General features: G+C 41.9%; 1 protein-coding gene across 1 annotated transcript in view; it reads left to right on the top strand.

The window, feature by feature from the left end:
- Ganc (glucosidase alpha, neutral C) overlaps nt 1–21,617 on the top strand; it is a 57,992-nt gene that overhangs the window by 5,620 nt on the left and 30,755 nt on the right. Inside the window, exons 4-10 of the mRNA XM_057780340.1 lie at nt 7,030–7,157; nt 10,439–10,621; nt 12,047–12,092; nt 17,532–17,598; nt 19,190–19,286; nt 20,497–20,677; nt 20,890–21,043. Of these exons, the coding sequence (XP_057636323.1) occupies nt 7,030–7,157; nt 10,439–10,621; nt 12,047–12,092; nt 17,532–17,598; nt 19,190–19,286; nt 20,497–20,677; nt 20,890–21,043 (856 nt within the window). The remainder of the gene's footprint in view (nt 1–7,029; nt 7,158–10,438; nt 10,622–12,046; nt 12,093–17,531; nt 17,599–19,189; nt 19,287–20,496; nt 20,678–20,889; nt 21,044–21,617) is intronic.

Genomic DNA, 21,617 nt, shown 5'->3' with positions numbered 1-21,617 from the left:
CTGCTGCTGTATCCAGCCAATCTTACCTCCGTAGTAATGTGAATATCAACGGAGAGATTGTCTGTGTATCACATGTTTCTCTAGATGTTTTACATGTGTTATTTACTTTTAACTCGTTTCCATAATGCACTTAAGACATGCATTGTATTGTCCCCAATTATCAAACAAGGAAAATGAAATCTAAGAAGACATTTGCCCTGTGTTACATAGCTTTAATTTTCTGTCTTTGACAGATTCTGTCAAAGATCCATACACTTTCCAGCTCTGTATTGTAGAATAGTTTCTCATGAAGCCTGAACAAGGGGCAGATTCAACAAATGTTCAAAATTCAAACTTTAGGTTGCCAAAGAACCGATAAGAGTGTTGTGTAGTAGAAAATCCAAGACATGAGGATTCTGACTCTGACCTTTTTCACTAGCTGATCACCATAGCTCCTACAAAGTAAAGGAATCACAGTAGGATATTTTAAGGACTTTTATCTCACCTTTCAGTTGATCACATTGCTTCGTATGTGTCACAGAGATGGGTCAGTTACGGAATTATTTTGAGCTGGGCCAGAAGGTGAGACTGCACAAGTCCTAACCTTGACTTTCAGTACTCCTCCACCTCCTAAGCGCAGCTTAAGCTTCTAGAGCCCCTCAGACCAATATGCATTAGCTGGTATTTCTTGAAACAGAAACAGTTTCTTAAGACTGTGGTCTGGGTCCACCAACCGCTCACAGGGACTCCACTAACTGTCCAACTGTTTCCAGTTCTCGGCCAGTTGAACGTTGTGTGAAATCTCCCTGTGACTGCACAGCTCCCATTGTGTAATGCTGTATTGAGGAAACGCAACAGAAAACAGGATAAAAATTATCCCACAGTGTTGGAGGCGGTTCTCTAGGACCTTAATTTAGAAACTACTAGTATGCCACAAACTTGACTCCCAGATTAGTGATCCCACAAGAGTTTCCAGGAAACTTTGGGCTTACCACCAGATGTCAGGCACTTTCTTGTCTTGTTTTTTCCTGATAATTTTTTTTTTTAAATTTCCTTGTTCTCTTCATTGTATCTGACTGCAGCAAGTTGTAGTGGCCATGATCTGGAAATAAAATCCTTATCAATCCTTGTGAGGGCTGAGTGCATAGAACCTGTTGAACAATTCGCTATCATAAAAATGCCAAGGGGCTGGAGAGATGGCTCAGAGGTTAAGAGCATTGCCTGCTCTTCCAAAGGTCCTGAGTTCAATTCCCAGCAACCACAGGGTGGCTCACAACCATCTGTATGGGGTCTGGTGCCCTCTTCTGGCCTGCAGGCATACACACAGACAGAATATTGTATACATAATAAATAAATAAATATTTTTAAAAAAATAAATAAAAATGCCAAAGCAGCCAGGTGGTGGTGGCGTATGCCTTTAATCCCAGCACTCAGGAGGCATAGACAGGCAAATCTCTGAGTTTGAGGCCAGCCTGGTCTACAAGAGCTAGTTCCAGGACAGCTAGTACTGCTACACAGAGAGACCCTGTTTCAAAAAACAAAAACAAACAAAAAAAAAAAAAAGTGAAGGCAAAGAAAATAAGGTAGAATTACTTCAAATACCATAAATAAACCAAAATTCACTTCTTAACACAGCTTGACACCGATTCAATGAGTGCCAGACTCCTGCACATGCTTCCTTATGTTGTTAGAGATCATTCTTTTCTCTTTGGATCCTAAACATTGAGAGGCAAGGTAATTCAAGTCACGTGCCAACCAGAGCCTAACAGATCTGGATGACCTCCAAAAAGAAGACTTTAGAGTGCAGAGGGGCCCATAGGATGGATCTTAACACAAGACAGCACATGGCTCAGAAAGGAGCCAGGAAGTCCATCAAGAAAGAGCAAATTAGCCGGGCGGTGGTGGCGCACGCCTTTAATCCCAGCACTTGGGAGGCAGAGGCAGGCGGATCTCTGTGAGTTCGAGACCAGCCTGATCTACAAGAGCTAGTTCCAGGACAGGCTCCAAAACCACAGAGAAACCCTGTCTCGAAAAACCAAAAAAAAAAAGAAAGAGCAAATTATCCGAAATGTCAGCAGCAAAGCCCCCAAGACTGAGAACTTTGTGGCTACTTAAAGCATACTCCACGTTCAAATATCAAGACTGTATTGGAATCTGTGTAATCTGATCTCAAGCAGATGTATATTTTAAAAAGTCAGCCTGAAATTCTGCCTAATTACATTTTAATGTTCAAGTGAGATGTTCAGGTAACTAGAGGGATTAGGATTCCATGTCCTCTATTGGTTTAATGAACAGTAAAGATAATACTCTTCAGACAGTAATCTGAGAAGTTGTCTGTACTTTCTAACCATCTCATTGCATAGGAACAGGGTCAAAGGTCATTCCTAGGGCTGAGACAAATGTATTAAGGACATGGTCCAGAGATTTAAAACAAGCTACGTATGTGCACCTGATAAGAAGGAAAGCTTTTTTCTTTCAGGTTCATAGAGACGAAGTCCAGAATCTAAGAGGATCATATTCAGCTCACAGCTGCACTTCTCCAGTTGCACTGAGCAGGCAAATTCTGACAAACCAGGAACTCCTTGTCCCTGCCTGCCCAGCTGCCTAACCCCACACTTTTAAAAACTTAAACGATTGACTTCAGAGTTTGACTTCTTGTCAATCTTGAAGTCTAGTTTTTTTTTTCCCAAATCCACTCCTAATAAGGAATGAGGAAACAGAATCAAGCTTTAGCAATATTCTCTTAGTTTGCTTTGGCTGCATAACAAAATACCGAAGACCAAGTGACTTAAACAACAGACTTAGTTTTCAAGAAGCCAACACCCACATCAGGAAATGGCTCTCTTCCTGGCTTACAGACCTTGTATCCCACATGATTGGAAGACACAGGCAAAGCAAATTCTATTCTTTTCTTATAAAGGCAGTAATTCCATTCCAAGGACTCCCCCCATGAGCTCTCATAGGCCTAATATCACATAGATGTCAAAAATAGTACATTTGTAAACATACAGGTAAATGTCCAATAAAGAAGCTGTTAGAAGAAAAAGCTAAGGAAAATGATTAGAAAAGCATTCACTTTAAAATTCTGCTCCGGTTTGATTTTCCCCCCTACTGTTATCAGCGTTTTGCCTTGCATGAAAGCGTGGCACAGGCTGGACAGCAGAGACTGGCCTCTTGGCGCCAACACAGGGAAATGGATGTTGTCCATTAACGAGGTTAGCTGGACTAAAGCTTTATCTTTAATGTACTTTATATTGCTAACTTTGGTGTTTTCTGTTGATTTGATTGAACATTTGTAAGCATTTTTACTTTCTTTTGCAGCCTGTTAGCATGGTTTCACCAGAGATGCTTCTAGCAGCTTCTTTGAGGATCCAAGTATATCGCTAAGCCTCTGTATGAAGTTACTCCTTGCCTCTTCATTTAAGTGGGATTAAGATGAGACTTTGTCTACTAGCCACCTCCTCAGCAGATGGGGCACAGCTGCTCCTTAGCAAGTGGTGTTCATCCTGAGTGGCCAACAAGCAGTTAATTGGGAACTGGCCAAACAGAACCATACCTGGATAGGCTAATTGCCCTCCAGAAATGGGCTAAAAATTAGCAGGAGGTCACCGTTGTTCTCCATAGAGAATCCATGCTTGCAGTTATCACAAATAGCTGAGACCATTAAAAATAGCAAAATAAATAACACACTATAATATGTAAACAAATAAGCTGAAAATGGCTTAATTGTATATCTAGAAAAGGAGTGTGGTATGCTTGGGCTCAGGTTGTAATGCCGCTTAATCATAGCGTAGTTACCGTTCCCACCAGTGAAGGGTATTGCATAAGCACTGCTCAGAGTCTTTGCTGAGTTCCTAGGGAACTACTATTCCTCCTGACCTAATTGAGGACTGCTATGACAAGATCTAACGCAGCCCTCTGGAGAAGCTGTAGGCAAGCTCATCTGGTGACCATCAAGGCTTTTCATAACTCAAATGAAGGTTTCCGCAGTAGAGTAAGGCATGTTGAGCAGACATGTGTGGGTTCAGCGGCATCTTGGCTGCGGTGTTCTCTGCAGCTGAGGTGTAGTTTCCACAAAGCCTTTCCTGAATTGTTCAAGGCAGCTGGTGCGCCATGGCAACAGCTGCAAAGGAAGAAATGTTCAGCTTACACTTGGGGGCAGCTGGGCACAGGGAGAGATTCGTTATCAGCCAAAGGCTCAAAACAGACGGCCCAACAGGTCACATCGCTTATTTAAACAAAAAGACAAAACCACGAGAGATTGCTTACAATAAGGGCCCATTGCTTACATTTTTCTGTTTTGTTTTGTTCTGTTTACAGTCTTAACATTATTTGATGATATTTAACTCACAGGCAGAAAAGATTGGGAAGAATCTGATCCAGGGTCATCTGGCGAGAAAGAGCTTCCATTGATAGCATGCCTCCATCAGGTTAACCTGTGTTGTGGGGCATTTTCTTAATTATTGATGTAGGAGAGCTCAGCTATCTGTGGGAGATGGCATTCCTGGGCAAGTAGTCTTGAATTGTGTAAAGTAGATATCTGAGCAAGCCATGAAGAGCAAGGCAGTAAGCAGCACCCCTCCATGGTGTCTGCATCAGTTCCTGCCTCGAGTTCCTGCTCTGACCTTCGTGGTAGACTGGAAGATACAATATAAAATAAACTCTTTTCTTATCAAGTTGCTCTTAGCAATAGTGTTTATCACAGCAAAAGATACTTAACTTATCCTCCTACCAATTCCTGAAGGCCCTTCCTCCAAGAGAGACTTCCCAGGCTTTCACCTTGCACACATTAGTACTCCCCTTACTGTTTTGCCACTAATTCTGTATTTGTACTTTTATCTCAGCTTTATGTAAATTTTATGTAGGTATCATCTTCTCTAAATTGCAACCCCTCTAGGAGTGTAGTGGTCACAATATTACATATAAAATAAATGTTAGTTATTAAAAAGAACCACAAGGGGCTGGAGAGATGGCTCAGCGGTTAAGAGCATTGCCTGCTCTTCCAAAGGTCCTGAGTTCAATTCCCAGCAACCATATGGTGGCTCACAACCATTTGTAATGAGGTCTGGCGCCCTCTTCTGGCCTGCAGACATACACACAGAACATTGTATACATAATAAATAAATAAATTTAAAAAAATAAAAATAAATAAAAAGAACCACAAGACTGTATGTCTGGCTTGTGAGAAATTGATCATATGAGTTTCAGCTCTTTTTGTATTGGGGCATTTTCAAATGTTGGGATTCTAATGGCATATTCAAAACAACTCAAGTATGTGAAAAAGTGAGCATGTAAGCAGTCATTATAGTCAGTTCTATAGCAGTCCTGTATTAGAGTGGCTATGAATGCATCTACAGCCACAGCACCAGCTGGTAGTGCTTCAGGATAGTATTACTGATAGTGGGCCCTGACTGCTCTCCTATAGTCCCAGAGGCAAGGTGGTTCCAGTCGCATGGCTTTTCAAATGCTGTTGTTGTTTTCAGTGCTGCCTATCTTCTGCTTTCACAACCTCATGTCGTTTACACTACATTATGTGGCCTTTACGGCTGAGCCTACATCATAGCAGACATAATAACAATGTAGGTACCCATGTGTAACCAAAGCTCAGCAGCATGCTTCATGAAGAATTTACAGTACACTAGTGATGTGCAATTCCCCTCTGTATACTGTGAATATTTTTTTTTTGTCACCATTGGTTATTAAAGAAGCTGTTTCACGCCGGGCGGTGGTGGCGCATGCCTTTAATCCCAGCACTTGGGAGGCAGAGGCAGGCAGATCTCTGTGAGTTCGAGACCAGCCTGGTCTACAGAGCTAGTTCCAGGACAGGCTCCAAAACCACAGAGAAACCATGTCTTGAAAAACCAAAAAAAAAAAAAAAAAAAAAAAAGAAGTTGTTTCAGCCAGTAGCTTTGTAGAATAAAGCTAGGCAGGAAATTCGAACAGAGATATAGAGAGAAAGTAGGCAGTCAGAAAGACACCATGTAGCTACTGAAGGAGACAGACGCCAGATCCTCACCAGTAAGCCACACCCTTGTGCTAATACACAGATTAATAGAAGTGGGTTAATTTAAGATGTAAGAGTTAGTTAGTTAGTAAGAAAACTGAGCTAATGGGCCAAACTGTGTGGTAATTAGTATACTTTCTGTGTGATTATTTGGGAAGCAAAAGAGCAGTCTCCGCCTACAGACTAGTATGATACACTTGGTTAAAAACTTGTCTCTAAGTCATCCTCTGATCTAGGTGCTTCGTTTTCTGACACAAATCCAGCCATTTCTGTTCCTGTTAGGTCTCTGCTGTTGTTCTGAGTATTATTTTTCAGGTTTTCTCTCTGTAGTTTTGTGTTGTTTCCATCCCTCTTGAATATTTTTACCTAGGTTCCCCAGCCCTTTGAGAAAGTTCCCTAGAAGCCTATTATTTTTGCTGGCTGTAAAATATCTGTTGATTTTAGTTCAGTGAGCCTCATTTTATCCATGCTTAAGAATTGTAAAAATGCTTTTTCTCAGTTCTTTTCCTGGGCATGATTCTTTCGTCTTTCATTCAGCTGAAGCCTGGCTACCCTGAATGTAACACCCAAACTCTTAGCACTTCTGTGCCTGGTCATATGTCCCGATTTTGTCAAGTCTGGTTGCAGCTTATGCAATTATCTAGTTTAATTATTAGCAGAGACCCCTTTTACTCTGAAGATCCTAGTTTGGATAATCATGTTTACCTAGCCTGAGATCCGCCTGCCTCTGCCTCCCGAGTGCTGGGATTAAAGGCGTGCGCCACCACCGCCCGGCTCAGAAGATGTTTCTTGTGTTATAGCCTTAACCAAGCAAGTACAGGCATAGATTTGGGATGTGGTTTTGTTTTTTGTTTTTTTTGTTGTTGTTGTTGTTTTTGTTTGGGTTTTTTTGTTTTTTTGTTGTTGTTGTTTTTGGCTAGCATTCTTCAATTTGCTTGGCCTATGAAAATTTAAAGAAATGCTTTCCTAATTATTGAAATTTGACTATTAGAATAGATTATCACTGAGGTAACCTGTTGAAGCTACTCTCACACCTCTACTCCCAGGTTCCTCTCCGGGTTGAAGTTTATGGTATAGAGAAAAATATTTTCAGACTTAAAATCAATGAAGAAACTCCACTGAAACCAAGGTATGAAGTCCCTGATGTCATCACCAGCAAGCTAGGAACTGTAAGGTAAGCCACAGGCAGGGTCTATTATGCACAACCTTGGCATGTTTTTTTAATCATAGCTTGAATGTACCCCCTATTTTGTTTGTTCAAAGTTATAATCAGTTGGCTACAGGGTTAGTATTTAATCATTTGGGGATACATTTATAAATTTTCTACATTACCTATTATGTTTTTCTTTATCTCCCATTCCGAAACTGTTTTGTACCTCCAAATGAGAAGAGACAGAAATTTGGGCCAGCTCTGTTTCTCACAACAAAAATAGTTTATTAGGCAGAGTTTGGAACCAAGCAGAAGAAAAGCTATTTAATTTGCTCACTCGGATTAGCACCATGGCTCAAGAGATCTAATACACTAACTAACTCTCACAGTGATTTATACAGTTAGACAGACTCACTTTTAATTAAGGGTGTTCTCAGAAGCCTAACGTATAATTTTACTTAAAGCCAGAGATAAATTAATGATTAGTATCTAGGTGAGAAAAATCTCTAGGGATTAAAGGATTTTTCAAGTACTCATAAAATTTCTATCAGTTCTCCGCAGACATTTTGGGTAAAACATCAGTTGCATTGCCTGGTGATTCCTGTTGCTTTGTCACTGAAAGAATATAAAGTTAAGACAGATGCTTTAATTTCCTCTATATCCTACCACTGTTTTATGTAGGTTATTTTCCATTGAAACACATGGTCCATAGATAGCAAAGATTACATAAACACTGTGTGATAAGTATCGCTGTTAGTTCTGCTTCGGTTCCAACTACTTTCTGGGGGACCTTTAGCTACCAAAATGACGAAAACACTGAAAGCAGCCTTGCCCTTTCCCAGACCCCTTTCTAGCTAGAGTTTCTGATGTGATTCACTTTCTGCTAATCATGTATACTTAACAAAAATATTCACAATACTATTGTGCTTATCTAGATCTGGCAACTGTAGGCTGGCTATAAGGCCACTAATTAGGGCCACGGGTCCCTAAGCTTCATATTCCAGCTAAGATGGCATGATCCTGGAGCTAAGCAGTAGCCACGTGACTTCTGATCTCTCTGCTTCCTGATTGTAGTGGAGATATAAGATCACTGACTGTCTAGTTATCCAGTTTTATGCTTAGAGCCTTTACCGGAGAGCTAACCCATTGTCTAAACCCTCCTAATGATGTAATAGGCAACCAGATCTCTTTGGTAAATTACATTGTTTCTACTTAAAATAACCAGGACTGTTTCTGTTATTGGCAATCAAGTCCTGGTTGACACAGTAGTTGATATGAGATTAACCAGCTGACATAGTTGGCAGCGAAGGGTACCATTGAAGGATAGAATACCAGTGCTGGGAGCAGAATTGTGTCTCCCTATCCCCCAGAACCTCAGAACACAACTGCCTTTAGAGATGTATTAAAGTGATAGTTAGGGCTGGAGAGATGGCTCAGTGGTAAAGAGTACTGCCTGCTCTTCCAAAGGTCCTGAGTTCAATTCCCGGCAACCACATGGTGGCTCACAACCATCTGTAATGAGGTCTGGTGCCCTCTTCTGGCCTGCAGACATACATACAGACAGAATATAGTATACATAATAAATAAATAAATAAATATTTTTTTTAAAAAAGTGATAGTTAAAACAGGAACATGGTAGTGGTGCCCTAATACATCCCTACTGCTCTTCCTGTAAACTCAGAAAACTCGGGTGACACATACACAAGGATATTCAGTGACAAGGCAGCCATCTGCAAGCCATGGAGCGAGGCCTTACAACAAGCCAACCTGCTAGCACCTCGGTCTTAGAGTTTCAGAGCTGTGAGAAAACGGGCTGCTAGCTAAACAACCCAGCCTGTGGTAATTTGTCATGATAACCCAGCAGCCTGAGGACTAAACCACAGCATTCTGTGCTCTTGCTGAGTTTCTGGTGATAGTCAGCTGTACTGAGGGGCTTACTGAAAGCAAACCACATAGTGGGAATATAGCATATTGCAACTGCCACTCAGAATTCAAACCTCTGAGAAGACCTGGCTAACATCAGCCTCTCTGAAGCATTTGATGACATAAAACAACTGTCTCAGGGGTTTAAATTCTGAACTCACAGAACTGTTAGAAAACCACTTCGTTTCTATGACAATCTCATGTCCTATCTGGCTACAGAGTCTCTACAGCTGCAGATACAGACTCAGAGTTTTATATCGCAGGTTGCTGAATTAAATCTTAAGCTGAGTCCACAGTCTACTCAGATCTGTGACTTAGGGCATCAGCTGCAGAAATTATGAATGCCAGCATTTGAGATTTGGATAAATATAAATTCCCAAACTTCCAAGGAGCCTTCCATTCCAGCAGAAACCCCTCTTCCTGCTCCTTCTGTGAATGTTTCTTATGTACACTCACACTGCACATGTGTGGTTGCCTGAGGAGGGCAGGAAACGGCATCGGATCCCCTGGAGCTGGAATTACAGGCAGTTGTGATCTGCCAGATGTGAGTCCTCCCCAATAGCAGCTATCACTCTTGGCTGCTGAGCCACCTCTCTGTCACCTTCCTATTCCTTCTGATAAATTGTCCCTGTCATGCCTGAGCACAATGAATAGACCTCGGCTGAGAATGACTTTGCAAAGGGATTTCTGTATTTCTTATGCCTCACCTTTACCAGCCTTCACTGCCTCCAAACCAGAGAGCCTACTACAGCCAGCCTCGTGAGGAGAAGAATCACCTGCCGGGAGAAGTATAAGATTGTCATAGTGCCAGTGCAATGGCTCAGCAGAAACAGGTGCTGCCTCTAAGTCTGATGACCTGAGTTTGGGCCGTAACCCCTGTAAGCTGTCCTCCCACTCCACATGCGCACACCCCTACACATACACACGGCACACAAAATAAAATTTCAATATGTAAGTTACAAATAAATAAATAAGAATATTTAGATTCTGTGTGCCCAAGTGTCACTAGACTTTATAGACAGAAATGGTGATGATGTTGATGAACACTTGGTTGCATTTCCAACCTGTACCAATTACTTTGTATGATTTCACTTAATTTTTTCCAAAAATTCTACTAGTTTTTAATTTTATGTATATTTCATAGACAAAGAATTAGTCATAGGAAGGTTGAGTAACGTTGCTACTTGTAGTTATGAAGTATATGGTAGAGTTATGTTCTGTCCATGCTCTTTCCTTTCCTCTCCACAATGGCTCCTACTGTAGACCTGCCTATTCCCTGTCATAGGAAGACTCATTCGGTGACCAACACTCCAAATTGCAAATCACATAGACTCATGTAAACCTGCAGCAATTTATTTTTCTCTTCCTGCTCCATTGTCCAGGTTGGTCTCGTGCTCAGGGGATGCTGGCAGCCTGATACTGACAGACGGAAAAGGAGATGTGAAATGTCATATCTCAGAAAACCCATTCAAGATAGACTTGGTGTCTGAGGACGAGACTGTACTCAGCATCAACTCCCTGGGCCAGTTATACTTTGAGCACCTACAGATTCCTCACAAGCAAAGGTACATTACTTGACCCTTAAGGACCTACCTTAATAAAACTGTCTGTAAATACCAGCTACCTCGAACTCCTGCCTTACTGGCTGAGCTTTCTCCCCTCTCCCCCACAAAAAAAAAAAAAAAAAAGAAAAAAAAAAATTAAGATTTTAAAGGTAGCTGAAGAGCTTGTGTAATAAATTGTTTGTTATGTTATTGTTAGTGTTTCTCAGTTTTAAAAAAAAACAGTTGAAGAAAAAAGACAGTTGAGTCGGATGGTGGTGGCGCACGCCTTTAATCCCAGCACTCGGGAGGCAGAGGCAGGTGGATCTCTGTGAGTTCAAGGCCAGCCTGGTCAACATGAGCTAGTTCCAGGAAAGGAACCAAAAAGCTATGGAGAAACCCTGTCTCGAAAAAAAAAAAAAAAGAAAGAAAGAAAGAAAAAAACCACAGAGAAACCCTGTCTCGAAAAAACCAAAAAAAAAAAAAAGAAAGAAAAAAAAAGAAAAAAGACAGTTGGTACTTTGAATAAGATGTCTCCATAGCCTCTGGCTTGAATACTTGGTCCCCAGTTGGTGGTGCTGTTTGAGGAGTGTTAGGTATAGTCTTGTTGAAGTATGTCACTGGAACCAGGCTTTAAGAGTGAAAAGACACACACCACCCCCAGTTCACTTTCTGCTTACTGCTTGTGATTCAAGATGCAGCCGCAGCTCCTGCTCCAGTTGTCAGGTCTGTTGCCTACGACCTCCACGCCAACAGCATGGACCCCTCAGGAATCCTGCACCCAAATAAACGTCTCTTTCTGTTGCCTGGGTCACCGTGTTTCATCACAGCAACAGAGAATAACTGATAGAATATTTATATGATAATGACAGAGTAGTCAGAATTTTAGGTATTTTTATTTTCCCTTCTTTTCATTACTTTTTAATTTTTCCACAATGGGGATATATTAATTTTATGATAAATAGTAAGATTTTCCAGTGCTAACATTTCAAAATAAAAATGTTACAACTTAAAAAAATCATCGTGTAGAAATAGATAATGCGAAATGTTTCTGTAGACCACATCACTTATTCTGATGATAAAAGCAGCAAGTGTAGACTTGGAGACCTTAAAACAACACTCTGTGAAAATGGGAGAGTCCTCTCTTCCAGACCATCCCAGCCTTGGCAGCAAGCACCTTTGCCCACCGAGCCAACTTCCTATCCCTCCTACCCCCACTGACCTTGAAGTTGCTATGCAGGCAACAATGACTGAACTCCTAATACCCTGCCTTAGCCCTCTAAATCCTTAGAATAGTTATGTGATGCCATGCCTGGCCTATAATGATGTCATATTTAATAAATGAAAGGATAGAATTTATGAAGACTTGGAAATGAGAATCTTTGTTACTGCATTAAATCCTGCCAGTCTTCCCGTTGCCTGAAACAACTTAATCTGTGTTTATAACAGAGCTACCAAAGGGAACCAGGAGAGTGTGCCAGCTGACTCCTCTCAGGTAATTGAGATCTAGCAATTTACCCTTGATTTTCTTTAACACTCCTGTAAGCATATAGTGGATTCTGCTCCCCTTGGTAAGTGTTCTGCTGTATATAAAAGGGGATTTCTTGTCTTGTCTGTTTGCTCACTTTAGCACCAGTCTTCTTAGTGCGTGTGTGCATGACAAAAGTGGAAGCCAGAAATCAGTACGTGTCTTCCTCAAGTATTCTTTATTTACCTTTTATTACATTTCATTTCCGTGTGTGTGTGTGTGTGTGTGTGCGTGTGCAGTGTATATGATGTGTACTGTATCCATATATTTCTTTTGTTGGCAGGAAGGAACACAAAGGGAAAAGAGACAGTTAAAATGCTAAAGAGCTAGGCAAAGCCATTCAATGGAGAGACTAGCAGTACTTTTACTTAACAAAATCTGTTGAAGACTGCCTCCTGCAGGGCAGGCACTGTTGAAGAAATTGGGAGTTCATCATTAAACTGACCTAAAGTCCTTGTTCCTCAGAATGTACCTCTTTTAAGCTGACCTTTTTCAGTTCACCCTGTGTAGATGGACATTTCTTTCCTGCCCACCAGTTCCCACATAACCAATATGGAGACTTATTATTAATTATAAATGTTTAGCCAATAGCTCAGGCTTATTACTAACTAGCCCTTACAATTTAAACTAACCCATTTCTATTAATCTACATTCTTCCACATGGTGTTGTCTTTTTCATCTTACACCTCCTGTTTCCTCTCCATGTCTTGTTGGTGACACCTCAAACTCTGTCCTCCTTCTTCCCAGCATTCTCTCTACCCCAAAAATCCTGCCTAGTCATCGGCCAATCAACTTTTTTATGAACAATGAAATACATATTTACAGTGTACAAAGATTATTCCACAGCAACCCTAAGAACAAAGAAGGTTTTAAACATAGGGATAAGTGGTCTCACTTCTATTTTTTTTTTTTTTTTGGTTTTTCGAGACAGGGTTTCTCTGTGGTTTTGGAGCCTGTCCTGGAACTAGCTCTTGTAGACCAGGCTGGTCTCGAACTCACAGAGATCCGCCTGCCTCTGCCTCCCAAGTGCTGGGATTAAAGGCGTGCTCACTTCTATTTTTAAAAGATTATTTTGGCTGAGTTGTGAAGAATAGACAACTAGATGTCTTTTGTATTTGTGCATGTGGGTGTGGTATGTACATGTCTGTGCACATGTGTACATGCATGCATATGTGAAGGCCAGAAGTTGTCATTTTCAATTACTCTCCACCTCATGTGGCAGTCTCTCACCTGCTGGGGTTTGTACGTTCCAGTGTAGGGGCGTGTCGATTAGAAAGATTAGGTTGGAGGAACAGAGATATGAAAGAAACACTGCGACATAGGATAGTAATGTGAGGGCAACTCAGTGAATACTGAATCTGCCTGCATTTATTTTCTGTATGTTTATATATCCCAATCCAAAAAGGAGAAAGAAGGCAAAAGACTGCTTTAACATGACACAAAGGACAATCAGAACAGTTACTTGTTTCAATTCTTGAGACATCAAGGCACTATTTCGTGAGTTAAGCATTCTGATGTTTTGGGCAGGATATGCAGCAAATATACCTTAGACAAAGTATCCTGTAGGCAGTCACTCCCTTGGTCAAACCTCCTGTTTTAAAATGAATGGGGCAGGAATAGGCTTGAATTCTCTGACCTTTGGTCGGGGTGAAGCGGATCTACCTCTATGGGCCATCTTAATGTCCAGAACACCAAGTAACCACACCCTAGGTCAGGATATCTTGTTTGTAGCCACACTTGTTGTCAGCAACTTTAAAAGAGTAAGATAAGCTCAAACTCTCTGACCTTTAGTCAAGGTGGAACAAGATTCACATCTGTGGGCCCCCACACGCACCTGAACTCAAAATTTAATTTAGCTAGTGTGTCAGGCTTTCTTTTGGACCACCAACCAGCTCTCAAATCAAGGCCAGAGAGTTATTAGTTTTGAATGCTCGCCTTATCTTGGCTCTTATTTCTTGCTAGCTCTTTTAACTTAAATTATCCTGTTTCTTTTCATCTACGTTTTGCCTTGGGGCTTTTTATCTTTCCTTCTCTATATCTTACTTTCACTGCTTCTCATGTCTGTCTGGCGAGTTCCTGCCTTCTGGCTGCAGACATGTCCCTCTCTTTCTCCCTTGTTCTCCTTCTCCTTCTCTTGAGCCTAGATTTCTCCTACTTATTCTCTTTCTACCCACCAGCCCGCCTATCCTTCTCCTGCCTAGCTGTTGGCTGTTCAGCCTTTTATTAGACCAATCATGTGTCTTAGGCAGGCAAGGTGAAACAAATGCAGCACGCCTTTACATAATTAAACAGATGCAGCATAAACAGATGTAGCACATCTTTACATCGTTAGCAAAGGCAGCAGAAACAAATTAACACACCTTCACATAGTTAAAGTCATACTCCACAGCATAAACAAATGTAGCATATCTATGCCTAATTGAAATATTCCACAGCAAGCTCGTCTTCTAGTCAGCTTGTCTGGGGATCATGTGTCTGCCTCCCAAGTTCAGTGCACTGCGTCTACCCAACATTTACAGGGATGCTGAGGACTGAACACAAGTCTCCACACATTTAACAGCAAGTGCTTTACCACTGAACTGTCTCCCAAGGATTCTGTAGCCCATGCTGGTCTGAAATACATTATGTAACCCAGACTGGCCTCCAACTCACAGCTATCCTCCTGCCTCAACCTCCTGAGTGTGGAGGTTCTGTGTGTGTACCAGCATACCTGACCGTTTGCAATGATGAAAGCATTTCTGGTGCCCTAAGGACAAAGTTTTTTTTCCCCCTTTGGTTTTTCGAGATAGGGTTTCTCTGTAGCTTTGGAACTTGTCCTGGAACTAGCTCTTGTAGACCAGGGTGGCTTTGAACTCACAGAGATCTGCCTGCCTCTGCCTCCCAAGTGCTAGGATTAAAGGTATATACCACTGCCCAGCAGTTTTCTTAAGACTCATCTGTATTGATGAAGATGAGAAAACTCTGTTTCAGAGCAGAGAGGGTGAGTGCATGACTATGGACTGCGTTGTGATGACGTGTCACATCCACTGGAAGATAGCTGATCAGATAGCTTGAGTCGCAGTTCTAAGTCACAGATACAGTCACATTATATGATGAATGTTACTAACCATCGCTATAGGAAAGTTTTCACTGTTTGAGGGAGTTCTCAGACTGTAAATCCTATACCTGGCCCCAGGGTAGCACAGTCGTCACTTCAGGCCTGCAGATGTGGCTTCGAAGAAGCACAGGCTCACTTTACAGAAGCTTTGATGATGAAGAAGGAAGCTAGAAATGAACAATTCACTTTTAAACAAAATTTATTTCACACAGTTCATATTTTCTCTTTCTTATGTAAAATGGAGAAAGTTGTAGCTATAGAAAGAGGCAAGCCCTGAGAAACCACTGTCGTCCCATTTATCTGACGTCTCAAACCAGCATGGACGTACACCTGATTGCAGAGGGGAAACTCAGTAAAAATGAGTGTCTGCTTCCGGCCTCTCAAAACGCACCTATGTTGGGCCAGGAGGATGGCCCAGAGGGTACTGCCAACATTAGGGCCTGAGTTCGACCCTCAGAACCCACATGGGAAAATGAGAGCTAATTCCTTGGGTTTTCCTTTGACCTCTACATGTACACAGTGGCTCATTCACCCTCTGACACATGAACAATAAATACATAAGTGTGAGAAGAAATTAGAACTGACTGAAGTTATTAGATTCTCAATGTTTTACCTCATGTGTTCACATGAACACTTCTTTCTAGCCAGCTAGTGGTGGTGCACGCCTTTAATTCCAACACTCGGGAGGCAGAAGCAGGGGTATCTCTGTAGTCTGAGGTCAGCCTGGTATACAGAGTGAGTTCCAGGACAGCCGGGACTACACAGAGAAACCCTGTCTTGAAAAATCAAACAATTTTTTCCTTTTATTTCTTTTATATGCAAAAGCTACATTTTCAAAATACCATTGTATTTTAATTCATATAAAGATGTTTGTGACAAATGATGAGGCAGTTCCTCAAAAAATTAAATAGAGCCGGGTGGTGGTGGCGCACGCCTTTAATCCCAGCACTCGGGAGGCAGAGGCAGGTGGATCTCTGTGAGTTCGAGGCCAGCCGGGTCTACAAGAGCTAGTTCCGGGGACAGGCATCAAAGCTACAGAGAAACCCTGTCTCGAAAAAACAAAAAACAAAAAAAAAAAAAAACCCCAAAAAACAAAACAAAAAAAAAATTAAATAGAGAATTGCAGTAAGACCCAGTAGCCCTGCTTCTTGTATGGACCCAAAAGTGAAAGCACTGCAGCACTGGTCACAGTAACCAAAAGGAGGAGGAACAAAGACCAAACCAAAATGTGATCTATACAAACAATGAAGTCATATTTGAACCTAAAAATTAAAGTTCTGACGTGTGCTACAGAATGAATAAAACCTGAAGACAACCTGTGAAGTAAGCCAGACACGAAAGAACAAACACTGTGAGATTCTACTTTAGGAGGTGACTGTAGTCAAATTCATAGAGTAGAAAATAGAGCGGTTTTGCCAGGGGTGCAGAGATGGGGAAATAGAGTTGTTATTTTGCAGGGAAATCCAGCATGGGCAGATGAAAGACTTGTGGGGCTGGATGCTTGAGGATGGCCTTCATCACACCACAGAGCAAATGTCCTTGGTGACACTGGGCTGCGTGCTTGTAAATGGTTAAAAGATACAGTGTATGTTGTGTATTTTAACACAGTAAAAAAGATTCATAAGAATGATTATTGACTTTTATAGAAAACACAAATTTAATTTATTATATATTATAAACTGATCTTCAAAAATATGGACTCGTTTCTTAGTCTTTTTTTTTCCAGCAGAGTCTCAGTATGAAGTCCTGATTTTACCATGCAGACCAGGCTGGCTTTGAATTTACAGAAATCTAACGCCTCCGCCTCCCATGTGCTGGAATTACAGGCGTGTGCTAGCACACTCTGCATTTTCCTTTTTTTTTTTTTTTTTTTGGTTTTTTGAGACAGGGTTTCTCTGTGGTTTTGGAGCCTGTCCTGGAACACTCTGCATTTTCTAGTCTTTAAATTGTGAGCCACTATGTGGTTGCTGGGAATTGAACTCAGGACCTTTGGAAGAGCAGGCAATGCTCTTAACCTCTGAGCCATCTCTCCAGCCCCCCTAGTCTTTAAATTGTTTGTTAGTAGTCATAGTAAGAATGTGTATGGTGGTATGTGTGGGGCAGGTGTGCAGGCCTTCCACCCTTACGTGGGTCCCAGGGATTGAACTTGGATTGTCAAACTTGCATTATTAGAAGGCAAGGGTCTATACCTGCTGAACCATCTTGCTAGTTCCTCAGTCTTCCTAATAATCCAAATAAGATATACTGTAATGGTAACCACATTTGTTGCAATTTATAAGCTCATTTTGATCTTCTTTTTATGCAATTAGGAAAATCAAGAAGACCTAGGCCTGTGGGAAGAGAAATTTGGAAAATTTGTGGATGTCAAAGCTAATGGTAAATTGTCAAAGTTAAGGATATAATATTAAAATAGATCATTCCAAAATACCTAAATATTTATATCATTTGATGGTGGGAGTTACAGATCAATGATAGAATGCCAGGCTAATGTAGGGGGTACACTGGGTTCAATCCCTAGTGCCATAAATAAATAAACAAATTGTTGACAGAGGTTTCTGTCCCACCCCGTCCTGCAGTTGTTCAGTCCCAAAGAAACACACAGAGGCCTACATTAATTATAAACTGGTTGGCCTATTAGCTCAGGCTTCTTATTAATTAACTCTTACATCTTACATTAACCCACAATTTCTATTTATTTATTTATTTATTTATTTATTTATTTATTTTAATATTTTATTTTGTTTACAGTGTTCTGTCTGCATGTGTGCCTGCAGGCCAGAAGAGGGCACCAGATATCATTACAGATGGTTGTGAGCCACCATGTGGTTGCTGGGAATTGAACTCAGGACCTCTGAAAGAACAATCAGTGCTCTTAACCTCTGAGCCATCTCTCCAGCCCCCACAATTTCTATTTATGTTAGCTGCGCGGCTTGGTACCTTTTATCAGTAAGGCATTTTCATCTTCTGTCCTTTGCATCTGGGTGATGACTGCAGACTGAGCCTTTTCCTCTTCCCACAATTCTCCTGTTCTGGTTGCCCCACCTATACTTCCTGCCTGGCTGCTGGCCAGCCAGCATTTTATTAAACCAGTACTAGTGACAAATCTTTACAGGGTACAAGACCATTGTCCCACAGCAACAATAAATAAATTCCTTAAGCTTTGGATTTAAAACAAATAACTTCTGTAAAGTGCACTGAAATCTCTGGGTTGGATTTCCTATTCTTCAATAATGCAATGGCAAAGAGAAGTAATTGTGTACACCTTATGGAGAAATGAGAGTGATAATGGACCACGTGCAGCTTATGTCTTAGGAAAGGATCTGGGCCAGCATACTGTTTGTGTTCTGAGTAAACAGCTGGAAATGCCACATATTTTCATGAGACCCAAGTGATGAGACCAAGTTACACAGCTCATCTTCTCTAACATTTTTAACTGGTAATTCTCCATTCTCTTCGTCATTGTCACAGATGCTACATGCCTATCTATGGCGTTCTCACCAGGCTTATCAATATGGTTCAGGGGATGGGCTCACATATCACAGTCATGGGAGGTCATATCCTGAGGATCCAGGAAAGCCTTCTTGCTGTTCTTAGGTAGTTCTTAGGGAGCCACAGGCAAGGCTGACAGGAAGATTATCAGTCAGAAGAGAAGCACAAACTCTCTCAGCAGAGATTGAACATGCTCAGTATGGGGTGGGGGGAGCTGCAGCACACAGCTCAGACAACATAACTAGTAAGTGACAGAGCTCTGCATTCATACACATTATGTGTAACACCCAGTTTCACATACACATCCATTGCATCCACCAGTGCCCAGACGTCACAGCGTCTTACAGTCAATGCACAGCATTGATTGGTAGGGGCAAGTTCAGACCTCTCTACTCCTGGCCAAGTTGTTAGCTATTAGCTGAATCTTTTAGATTGGTCCATCTGAGAAACAACTCAGCCATGAGCCTGATCTCTACAGGTCCTTCCTCTGTCGGTTTGGATTTCTCCTTCCATGGATTTGAACATCTCTACGGTATCCCTCAACATGCAGAGTCACACCAACTTAAAAATACTGGGTAAGTAGCAGCAAGATTTCTTAAGTGGTCTCTGCCTTAATATCACTTATGGAGTTAGGAAACCTTTTCAGGTGCTGAACAGTATCAGAGATTTGAAAGCTAGGTAAGAACACACAAGCGAGGTTCTGTACGTTTATTCTCTCTGCTCTTGACTGTGAACGCTGCAGTCATGGACTGCAGTCTGGAACTGTAAGCCAAAGAAGCCCTTGCTCCCTAGGTTGCTTTTTGTGAGAGTATCTGTCACAGCGACAGAAATGAAACTAGGGCAGGACATAAAAGTGGAAAGAACCAGTGCCAGAAAGCTGGCTTCTGACTTCCACATGTGCGCACACACACACACACACACACACACACACACACACACACTAATTAAAAGGCTGCAATAGTGAGCCCAAAAATACAGAAATAAAAATAAGGAGTAATTGGAATTAAAGGGGAGGAGGTTTGCCTTTACAGTGAAGGATCTGTTTTTGTGGAACCCTGGGAGAATATAAAAAAGAAAATACTGATCTGGAAAAGGACCTTCACTCTAAAGAGGACAATGAGCCAGAGAACGTGGCATCTCCAGTACCTGTAATTCCCTTGGAGAGACTATTTCAGGCTGACACTACTGACAAATGGGTCCCAGGGGCATCTGCCTAAAAGGAGCCAAAACCAAAAGAAGCAGAGGCTGTTTATTTAGTAGGTAGGCAGAGTGATTAATCTTGCCTCCCCAGCTCCGAGCTCCCCATCTCAGTCCTGTTCCAGATCTGGAGGTATGTTAGGATGCGCTTCTTTTTCTTAGCTGCAAAGAAGTCTTCACACAGCCCATTAGCAGAGGGATTCAGTGTGGCCGCTCTTCCGGAGGATTCATGGGGGACCTTAGTAAAGGTATCTCAGGATCTAAGCCTGAGATTCTCAGGGAGCCAACAGAGACAAATGGGGAGCTCATCAGACAGATTAGGCCAGGAAACCATTAGGCAAGTGATAAGAGATGAGTCTTTGTAGGGGAGTGGCTTTATATAGGGTCTTGTTACCTGCCCAGGCTGTCTGGAAGCTGTTATATAGCCCAGGCTGGCCCCTAACTCACAGTTCTCCTGTGCTAGGACTGTAAATGTGTGCCTTCATGCCTGGCAGGAGGTGAACAGTCTGTTCACAGGAGACAATGAAGCTGTTCTAGTCATTAGCAATCCACTTGTGTATTTGGTGATAAACCTCCTTTGTGTTTCAGGGATGGAGATGCATACCGTCTTTATAACCTAGATGTCTATGGATATCAAATACATGACAAAATGGGCATTTACGGTTCAGTGCCTTATCTCCTGGCCCACAAACAGGGCAGGACTGTAGCCGTTTTCTGGCTGAATGCCTCAGAAACACTAGTGGAGATCAACACGGAGCCAGCAGTTGAGGTGAGCCGTGGACTGTGGCTGCATGCCATAGTTACCATACCGCAGTCAGTCAGAGCCCTTTTCTTTAACAGCAGCATTTTTCTGTGACCAAGAGCTTTACAGTATAATTGACAAATGTCAGTAGGAGCTACCAAATGTAGACAGATTCACTTAGAACAGGGGCCTATAGTTTACAGTGAAATTTCTCAGATTTCCATTGCATCCTTTTCCAGTACGTCCTGACCCAGATGGGCCCAGCAGCTGCCAAACAAAAGGTCAGGTGTCGAACGGATGTGCGCTGGATGTCGGAGAGTGGAATCATTGATGTTTTTCTGCTGACAGGGCCTACACCTTCTGACATCTTCAAGCAGTACTCATCCCTCACAGGTACTTGCATGGAGATTGCTGGGTCCTCACTCCATTATGTTTTGTCTATCCTATGTATCGTCACTGCAAATTAATCTTTGTTCTACACTACATGGAAATCACAGACAACGTCCTTACGCATTTTAAGTAGTAAGCGCTTTTCTTCCTGCCATCATTACATCCAGACAAGCTGAACATGACACTGGACTGCCCACTCTCTAATCCCTAACACTTCATACGCCTGCTTGGAGCCTTTAGTCTCTGGGAACAATCTTCCTGTCGCTAAGGAGTATTCCACCCTGAACTTTTAAATGTGTTCTTCTCTGTTAATTGAGTGAGCTAGACTGAAAGTTCCTTTCCTCAGAACTCAAAGGCATTTCTCTCTGTCCCCTGTCTTCTCCAAAACCATTCATCGTGTTCCTTCCCACATGATCTGACTTTTCTCACTGAGCCACCTTCCTTATCACTAATACTGTGAACGTTTACAGTGAATTCCTTTGATGCCTTCCTTTCAAATGGTCTCTGTACTGAGGGTGAGACGTGGGCACCTTTAGTCTTAGTGTCCATCAGTCCTGGGGAAGTCCGCTGTTCCTTT

Source organism: Chionomys nivalis, chromosome 9 (assembly GCF_950005125.1).
Source record: "Chionomys nivalis chromosome 9, mChiNiv1.1, whole genome shotgun sequence".
Classification (NCBI taxonomy): Eukaryota; Metazoa; Chordata; class Mammalia; order Rodentia; family Cricetidae; genus Chionomys; species Chionomys nivalis.
This window is presented reverse-complemented; position numbering and strand designations above follow the sequence as displayed.